This window comes from Berghia stephanieae, chromosome 7 (assembly GCF_034508935.2).
Source record: "Berghia stephanieae isolate SIO BIC M18660-M18661 chromosome 7, UCSD_Bste_1.3, whole genome shotgun sequence".
Classification (NCBI taxonomy): domain Eukaryota; kingdom Metazoa; phylum Mollusca; class Gastropoda; order Nudibranchia; family Aeolidiidae; genus Berghia; species Berghia stephanieae.
The window spans coordinates 43730824-43741342 of NC_088366.1; the positions used below are offsets into that span (position 1 = coordinate 43730824).

General features: G+C 34.3%; 1 protein-coding gene across 1 annotated transcript in view; it reads left to right on the top strand.

Moving 5' to 3' along the window:
• LOC144977310 (RING finger protein 17-like) overlaps positions 1-7916 on the top strand; it is a 32747-nt gene extending 24831 nt beyond the window's left edge. The window contains exons 15-17 of the mRNA XM_078922379.1: positions 1169-1410; positions 2425-2570; positions 4069-7916. Coding sequence (XP_078778505.1) covers positions 1169-1410; positions 2425-2570; positions 4069-4880 — 1200 coding nt within the window. The 3' untranslated portion in view covers positions 4881-7916. The remainder of the gene's footprint in view (positions 1-1168; positions 1411-2424; positions 2571-4068) is intronic.
• The last annotated feature ends 2603 nt before the right edge of the window (positions 7917-10519 follow it).

Below are 10519 nucleotides of genomic sequence, written 5' to 3' on the forward strand. Positions count from 1 at the left end.
TGACCACCAAAGGAAGAAAGAAGACAATAAATGTAAAATTCAGTTTATAATGAAAGAATAGAATTCTACATATATTTTGATTTCATTAAAATCCATCCCCTTTTGACGAAGTTACTTCTTCATAAGCAGTTGTTATTACTTGTGTTGTCATGAACTCGTCACAACTTTTCAATGGTAAAATTGGCCGTTTCAGACCCCGAAAAATATTCATTTAAAAATTCATAACTCTTGAACCAATTGAGATATCTCAAAAGTTTAAAAAGCATTGGAATAAGCACAGCAAGCTGCTTCTGTTCATAACAATTTAAAGAAGTTCTATATAATTTGAAATTTTCACAAAACTGCCTAGATATTGATTTATTATTATTGTGCATCAATGGCTTCAGTGGTTTGTTGCTTTGTTACAAAATTAAGAGGTGTTCGATGTGGTCAGTTCATAGATGGGTGACAATTATTGGGAAACTCTGGGTATTTTACAATTACTTCAGATGACTTAGTGTGACATGAATAAGTATTGTAAGAGTGGGTAGTACAAAAAGAACGCGTAATAGGCGAAAAGGCAACTTCTATTGTATGAAATGGAAATTTTGTTACATTTGGCCTTTAAGGGGAATGTATAAGGTATTGTGAAGTATAGTAAATCTGTAAAATATACTACATAAATGTTCATATGTATTCCTTTACAGTAATTATGACATGAATTACAATATTTTACATAGTGCTCCTTCTTTGCTATAACATAGTAATATAACAAGGTACTTTGTTCTATTTGTTGGATTGACTTCAATCCCTATTAGAAAAAAAAAAAAATCTAGTTTTCTACTTCTTCCCCCAATTTCCCAAATACCATTAAGATAGATGTTTTGGAGTAGATTCACTGTGCTGTAAGTTGATAAGAATTGAGAATTGAAGATTTTTAGTAGTATCGGGACACAGAATTTTACAAAAGAAAAAAAAAAGAAAAGAAAATGGTACATATGTAGGCTTCATCAATCACCTTAGACTTAGCTCAACTATCTTGACAGGAACTCTTTTTTAGATTGACAAAAAGGATGACAGGTCTTTTCTCTTTTAAATGAGATCACTCATGGATGATTGATATGTTGCTTTTTGTTCCTCTAGGAATTGGTGACTTGAACATGTCCTTTGCCAAACTCTTTTTCTTCAGATTAAACTGTGTAAACCAGATGGGTTTGACTTGTCCTCTTACTTGACTACTAACGGTTATGCAATCAGCACTATGGATATTAAAGACCGGTATGACCACAGCAAAGCCATTGGGGCCATCTTGGCCAGCTCTGGTTTGTGCAGCCATCCCGATGTCGGTGGGGCTGGTACCATCTTTCAAGCTGTTGCCACAGAGGTGGAACTGCCCAATGTTGTCTATGTGCAGAGGATGCGTTTGGAGGAGTGAGTCATTTTAAAAAATGTATTTAAATGTCATGAGGACCCATTATGCTGATGTACAATTCAAAACAATTTTTCTTTAGGGTGGAAAACTTTCATTTCAAATGTCTTGATTAAGATGGTCCTCAGCTAGTCATATTTTTTTAAAATTCAAGACTTCTAATAATTCTGTTGTCAACGTTTGTTTTTGTGATAGTAGAATTTTTTTTAGCTCCTTGCAGTTGTTACCTGTAAAAAATACAGCTTGAATATAGCAAAGGCAATGACTTGGTATTTAAGAAACAGATGGAAAATTAGTCAATTAAAAGTTAAAGAAAAAATTTAAGCTTCTTGATTGAAAAGTACAATGGACAATGGAAGACAGATATCTTGATTCCTACAGAACGAAGAATAAAAATCTGTTCAATTAGGGTTTACCCCATTCCTTACCATTTTCAACAAATGACAAATTTCATATCATGATAAGCTTGTCGAATTTGAAATAATATGAAGTGAAACAGTTCAGCTGTTGCATCCCTTGAGTCGAAGCTACAAGATCTAATTTTTTTTCAGTGTGATACATGTAAAATTAAACATCGAAGAGAGGAGGAGAGTTCATACCATCCACCGATTCAAAGAGCGAATTGGAAACTGATAGCTTAAGTCCAATTGTCCATATGATTCACTCTAGAAACTAAGCAGTTCTGATCTCCTTATAATTCATTTTATTTTGACAAGTCATCATTGTTATGTTTGCAATTGATAATTGGTTTAAAACAACATTTTTGAATGAAAAAAAGTTATTTCTCAAAAGCAAAGCATTTGGTCAAGAAGTTAAGTTTTTCAAGTGAATTGATAATAAGATGAAAAAAAAAAAAAGATCTGATATTCATAATTAAAATGACAAACCTGTTTTTGACTCATATCTGTTATTGCTGCAGTGAAATTCTCTCTTGGTTCAAACGTAACATGGACATCAATACAAGAATCGCTTTTCTATCCATACATTTCTGATAAATTTCCCTCTATATCCTCCAGGGAAAATGTCCACGATTTTGTGAGAGCTTCAGAGATTGCAGCCATCAACAATGAGATTTCAGAGTTTGAAAGGATGATGGAAACAATCAACACAATGCCGTCCAGCGGTTTTATCAAACTCCCTGATCCTGGCATGCTGTGTTTAGGTAATTAACAACAAATAATGTCATACTTGTATTTCATGCTTTTTTAAAATGAGTGTTGAAAAAGAAATATTTTTGATTCTGTTTTTATAACATTCTGTTTTGTTAATCATACATGCAATTGAGAATTGATATTCACTTTTTATGTTTACTTCCTGACTCAAGGTGATGTATGATTTTATCTCAATAATTATTGATTTTGAAAGTTTTAATATTTTACATACCAATTTGAGTAGTCTCAACAGGCTTAAGTAGCAAGGGCTAAATTATTGAACCTGCTACCCAGTGGTTGCAAGTCATGGAAACATTCCATTTTAACTTGTCACAAGATAATATTCATCGTAAATACCCTCTTAATCTGTGCACTTTTAGAAGTTTGAAAAATGTGAATGGATGACTAAACCTATTATTACTTTTCTTTTTGCACTCTCCTACCCTTTTCTTTAAAAGAAACCCCAAGAATAATCATTACACATATAAAGGCGTCATTTGTAGAGCTAATTAGACAAATGGTTTGAAGTAACGATAGAACTGTTGTGTTTATGGTTAAAATTTGTCTAGATTGACCATTGGTGAGAGATGAATGGTAGAAGCAATGGTTTTGACAATGAAAGTTAATTACATCTTGCAGCTTGTTAAGAGTTCAGTTTAGGAGTAAAGTTTAGGCCATTGGCCAATAACTGTAACATCTCTCTGAACAAACTATTATAGCAATAATAATAAAGGAATAAGATACTTTTAGTTTTGGGTGCAAACAGCAGAAATGATGAAGACAGTGGCAATGACAATGATGACAACAACAATATTAATAATAATAATGATAATAATAATAATCATCATCATCATCATCATAATCATAATCCTATAATAATAACAATAATAATAATAATAATAATAATAATAATAATAATAATAATAATAATAATAATAATAATAATAATAATAATAATAATTAGTAACAACAATAATAAAAGTAATAAAAAACTTAATAAATATATTAATGTATATAATATTCCAACAACAATCTGTAATCAATACGACTAAAAATATATTTAAAAAATGAAAGTCACTCATTAACAACTTTGACGATTTCAGCCAAGTGCTGATTACAATGTTTAAATGACTAAATGGCGTTCTCATTGCCCTTTGTTTATTATTACACCACCCACTAATACATACATGTAAAATAGAGTAAAAGTCTTAATGAAAACCCAAATTTTTTTCAAAATTTATATTTTTCAAAAGTAAATCCTGAGACTTTGATATTAATTTTTTTATTCATTTTCTTACCTGCAGACTTCCATAAGCGTTTAAAAGAAAATCAAAAACAAAAAAACCCCCAAAAACCCAGTAAAACGATTAAGTTTGTGCTGAGGTTAAGTTCCGTGGATTGTTGGATCTTTTGATCTCTGTTACTAAAATCTGGAAACAATGATTTTCATCACATCTTTTGAATTGTAATGTCATTTTTATATTTTCACTTTTTTCTCCTCATCTATAGCCAAATACCACTTTGACAACAGCTGGTACAGAGCTCTATGTGTGGAGAAAATTCCTGAAATGGACTCATGCCTCGTTATTTTCATTGACTATGGTACCAGTGAAATGGTCTCCAAGGACTGGCTACGAAGTCTTCCTTCCCAATTCTGGGATTTACCCTGTCAGGCAATTCGCTCTCACTTGAATCTAGTCCCACCTGGTGGTCCCAGTTGTACTTGGAAGAAGAATTCCTTGGATGCAATGGTGGCAGCCTTGAATCAGAAAACGTTGATAGTGAAAGTGGTTCAGGCATCTCCACTTATGGTAGAGTTGTTTGAGGAGTGTGAGGGCAGTAGGATGAATTTGGCCTATGAAGATATGATCCAGAAAGGGTTGGCTTGGCTTCCGATGCATATTGATGCTGATCTGTTGATGTCAAGCGGGGAGGAGATTAGAAGAGGTGATATGGAAGATGATGTGGAAGTTGAAGAAATCATCGAAGAAGAAGAGTTGAGTGAGGTAACTAATGTAAAGGGAGAGAATGTGAAGAACTCTTGTTGTGATGAGATGTATTTAGGTCTAGAGAAATTAGAAGTGGGTAAGACTGTGATGAATGAAACAAACGGAAATTTGGAATCAAGTGGAGCAAGTGTGTGTGTTGTTGATAATGACTCTGTAAAGAAAGAGAATGTTATTGCAATGGATGGAGAACATCCTCTTGGAACAGGTGAAGGAAAAGAGGAGGATGATGGTAGTTGTGGTGACATTAATGATGGTGATTGTGAAGATGGCTGGGCTACAGCCAGCGACGATGAAGAAGGAAGTGCTGTTTAGTTGATGGATGGGTATTTCATTCAGATTATCTGTACTTTTATACATGGACATCTATGATGATGGATTGTATGGCTGTTAGAATGTTTATGTTGTGAGAGCAATATGTTGTTAGTTTAGGTGTGTTCTGAAATGAGAGAAAATTATGGCAAAAGGGACAGAACATGTTTTTAAAAAAAAAGAATTTCAAAAGGATAAAGTACAAAACTGTTAATTGTTTTGTTTTGTCTTTTCTTTATTGATCGCAGGAGAGAATGAGTGACCTAAAAAAATTTATTTAATGATAGTTTTCTACTGCAATCTGCACGTTATCCATATTTTGATTTCCTTAGACACAATTTTGTCGCACATTCAAATCCACTATACCAATGGATACACATTTATGTAATTATTTTTCTTTTGTGTACTTTGCTGTAATGCAAAGTCTTCTTTTCATGATGTCAAAAACTTATAGTAATCTCACCCTTGTCAGGATATGGGGAGGTGACTTCTTTTATTCCTTTATAGTCCGTTCCTTTATATCTGTTGTCTCCTCCACTTGGCTTTCCATCCTTGTCATGGAATTAGAACAATTTGGTTTGTGCCAAGGCTTTCGCTGGGATCCCTGGCTGAGAGTGAGACTGATCTGTGGCAGGTGTTTTTTTTTTTGTTTTTTTTCTTCTGTTGTAAATATGTCCTATTATTTTTATAGGGAATCGTGTGCATTATACTATTTGCCATTTCTTATCCATCGAATTTGAAGCAAGATGACAGTGATTCTTTCGTGGGACAAAACTTCTAGGTTAATTTCTTATCACACGCAAAATCTGACCACCCGTCATCTTACTTTATCTACCTGTGTTATGACCTGCAAGTGTTGCATGTGCTGTTAACTAACGAAAGCAAACTATTTGAAGACCAAGTCTTCTCAGTGAATGAGCTGTCATATTGTACGATTTGCTGAGCGGATGCCAGGCACGAGTTTTCACTATTACTACAACTGCAATGTTTGTATGAAAATATTTTCTATAATTGAGATTATAGAAATTATAGTGATTGTCAATGAGTTACTGGTTTAACAATGTCTTTCCCTGATATCAGGATTAGGCCATGAAACCCCATCTTGTCCAGGGTTTTCTTTTTTTTTTGTTTTCTTTTACCATTCTGTATTACTTTTACCTGGTGCTTGTATTTTATGACCTTAAACTTATGGACTGATGTTTTTCTTTAGGATTTTGATAATTATTGTATTTCTCATTCTACAGACTTGATGTAAACATTGAGCATAAAATGATGAATGGTGCATGGATGGATCAAAAATATATAGTTTGGTATGAAAGTGTTTGCTTTAAGAATTAGGGAATCAAAATGAATGTATGATAGTATAAAAGGCATATGATAATGTGAGAGAGGACACAAAACAAAGTGCCAATTGTAAAAAAAATTATTTCTTATTTTGGTGCATTCGTAAATTTAAGGGCAAGATATGTTGATAATTATGCCTTTTATAATTTAGAAAGTTTTTTCCAAGTTTGAGAATTGTTCTCAATGAGTCTTTCTTTCATTTTACAGTTATAAACTTCAGATTATATGTTGTTATTATATTATTAAAAGTTAGTTTTTTTTTTAACAAAAAAAGTTTTCATTCTTAATTTTTTAGATTGATCATAGTTCTTTGTAAAGCATGACAGACATATCAGACTAAAGTATTTGTTTTAAATTTAATTAAAAAAAATTTCAAATCAAATCTTTCGTCATCATCATGTCGAGTTTCCACATTATTTTGTCTTGTTGATTTTAATACAACAGATGTATTAGTACTGCATTTTTAAATGGGGACTTTATGGACTCCCATTGTGGGCAGGGATGCCACTCAGGTCGCTTTATCAATGTCTTGGAACGAGGTTACTTAGGTTTGACAAAATCCTTCACCGAAAGGGAAATAAGTCAAATATTTTTGTTTTTTTTTTATTTTGAGGGAGATGATACTTTTTTCCTTGTAAATAATTTCTTTGCTGTGTATTGTGTAAGTTTTTTTTTGTTTTGAATATAATATTTTGCACACCTTTGATCCTCTTCTTAGTCAGATCTTGTGCATTTGTGTGGATGGGACTAGATCTGTTGGCAATTGGCAGTGTATGTCAGTGTTGGATTTTTTAGTGGATTCAGACTAGCCACAAGGATAAACTGTTCCTGGATCTACTTCTAATCTCTGTAGACCTACTGTAATCCCCCGTTGTTTTTATTTGGCGTTTGATAGCTAGATCTAAATCTTTTGACTTTTGTATCCCCTTCATCTTTACTGGTGTGGCATGAACTATAAGTTCTGGGTGAGATTCCTTAACTCCCACAATGGGCAGGGAGGCTCTTACTGTGTCTTCTATCCCTCTATATCTGTTTTTCAACATGCTTTCTGTCGTGGAATGAGATTACTTGGTTTTGTCTAGGCCCTGGCTAGTTACCCTAGCTGGGAGGAAAAGTCAAATGTATAGTTAGAGTTTTGAGTGTATCCCTCTTAGATGGGACCTATGCTTGTGTCTGGACGAGACTTTTAGATGATCTCAAACTAAGTACTTTGATAGAGTGCTCTTGGAATCTACGTTTCCTTTTTGAACAAATTCCCCTTTGTCTTACCTTTTCTTGGGTGCTTTAATTGTAATTCTATAAATTTCTACTATCACATTTTCTTCCTTTTTACTGGCACTGCACTGATATGACCCTAATGTGTTGCAAGCGCCGTAAAACCCTTTAAAACAAACAAAAACCTATTAGTTTCAAGTGCGGTTAAAATTTCTAAAAACAGGTATTTCAAAATATGATTGTTAGTAACTTTTACATACCTGAAGTGTTCAACTGAAATTAGAGGTCAAAAGTTTTGTTGAAATTTTTATTTTGCTTTTAAATTGTTTCAGTTTTGTAATCACACTCTAGCTCTGTGATTTATAAATGCTCAATTCCATCAGCTATGACTCTCATTTCATTCCCCCTTAAAAATTTTTGTTTGTCATAATAAAACATTACTAGTTGAGTTTTCAAAGAATAAAAGTTGTAAATTGAAAAGATTGTCTTCATCGTGTGTATCTTTTACTTTTAACTTTGCGGCACATATGTGATCCGCGATCTCAAAGGCTTTGTGGGACTCCTGACCTCCCATAGTGGGCAGGAAGTGTCGTCTATCCCCCTAATTTGTTTTCCAATTGCTTTCTTTGTCATGGAATGAGATTACTTAGTTTTGTCCAGACCTTGTCTGGGAGGGAAAAAACATTCCAATTTATAGTTCTGTCATCTGCATTTTTTGCCAAATTGGGACCTAAAATTTGCCCAAAAACCCCCCAAAATTTGCCAAAAAGACCAAAATTTGCCCAAAAATTTGCTGAGGAGAACTAAGCGTTTCAAGTTTCAGTAAAAATTAACACGCGAGACAGAAAAAAAGATATATAAAAGACAATTTATTACATTTAAGGAGGCTACATTTATTAATTTGTTGTTACAAAAATTTTAAAGGATCATTATCCGTAGAGAGTAGCTTCCCTTGGTTTGGGCCCAGCTGCAACATTTCTCAAGTTTCGCACTTTTTTTTCGTTTCTTTTTTTCCCCAAAATTTGCCACGCGATTTGCCAATTTTGGGAAATTTGCTAAAATTTGCGGATCGCAAATTGCCATTTGCGGCCGCAAAAAATGCAGATGACAGATAGTTATAGTTTTGGGAGATTTGGCAGGTTTGTAGCTGTGACAACAAATCCCCACAAATCCTCGTGAATCATCTCTCTGTTATGTACTGTAATTTTTTTTGTTGAACATATGATTTGTAAACATTTCGAGTGTATTCCTCTTGTGGGGACCTGTACTTGTGTCAGCATAAGACTTTTAGGTGATCTCAAACTATGCATCATGATAGTATGTTATAGCCACAAATAAGAAACTTTAGGTTAATTTTTCTTTATGGTGGGGAATATATACTGTTCCTGTCATTGCACATAACTGGGAAGGTCGCATTTTGTTATCTAAATTTCCACGATGTGATTCATTCCGACAATGTCATTTTGAGATGTTGGGTCAGATATGATCTTTTTACCCTCATAAAAAACGATCTGTCATCTGCATTTTTGCCAAATTGGGACCTAAAATTTGCCAAAACCCCCCCCAAAATTTGCCGCACTTTGGATCCTTATTTGAAGATTTTTTGACGAAACAATCCATGACTGAAGTTGGAAGTGTAAGTAACTCGATTTATTTGACTTGAGAAATGAAATGACTGTGAATAGCGTTGTTACTGTTACAAAGATTTTAAAGGATCATTATCCGTAGAGAGTAGCTTCCCTTGGTTTGGGCCCAGGCAATGCTGCAACATTTCTCAAGTTTCGCAGTTTTTTTTCCGTTATTTTGTTTTCGCTTCTTTTTTTTTCCAAAAATTTTCCTCGCGATTTGCCAATTTTCCCAAAATTTGTCACGATTTGCCAATTTTGGGAAATTTGCCAAAATTTGCGGATCGCCCTGATATTTGCGACTGCAAAAAATGCAGATGACAGAATGATGACTGTTCCCTATCACTGATTAACAGTAACAGGCTGCTTCATGGTAGTCATTTAATTCTGACAAGCAATTGAGCAGCGTTTCTATAAAACTCAACTTATTCGCTTTTATATAGCAATATTGAAAAAGTCATCCCCTAATATTAATACAGTGCAACCTCTGGATAACGACAATCCCTTGAGACAATGACCTCTGGTCTGCATTTTATTTCTATATATCATTAGTAATAAAAAATCCCAAAAGAGCGACATATATTTGATTAAAACCCCTGTTTAGAGACATTGATATAGTGATAGTGATAATCAGCAGTTGACACTGACGCTTGATATGAAAAATCTAACCAAATAGGCAGCCTCATTTCCGACCAGTGCCATCTTGTACTCTGGGTGGGGTTCCTGACCTCCCATAGTGGAGCGACTCACTGTGTCTTCTGTCCCCCTATATCTGTTTTCCATCATGCTTTCTGTCTTTGTCTTGGAATGAGATTACTTGGTTTTGTTCTGGCCCTGGGAGGGAAACAGTCAAATGTAGTTAGAGTTTTGGGAGATGATATTTTTTGTCTTGTAAATCATCTGTTATTGTTATGCACTGTATTCATTTTGTTTTACATACATTTGTAAACATTTGAGCGTGTTCCTCTTAGTGGGGAACTGTGCTTGTGTCTGGATGAGAAAATTAGGTTATCTCAAACTAAGTACACTGATATTGTGCTCTTGGAATCTACATCTGTGGGAGTACAAGATGCCCACATTGCAGTGGGGATGTGCATGGATTCATAGATGACATAAAGAGGAGGGAAGGGCAGGGATGATAAACAAATGCTCAAACCATATGGGGGCTATGGCACAACACATGATCACGTGTCTATGTCAGTGAATCATTGCACACATTACCCACTCAAATATTATATAGAAGGCGTTGTTTCTTGATTGTGTACGCAATGAGAGACTTATCTAACTAAAAGATGGAGGGGGAGGGATGATTGAGAGATAGAATATCATTATACTCCCCGTCTATCCCAGTCGTGCAAATCTAGATTGATGAGTTTATATGGGAGCGTTCACATATTATGTCAACACTTTGGGGGGAGGGGGGGTCTGCCAAATGTTAACAAGTGTTGACATGGGGGA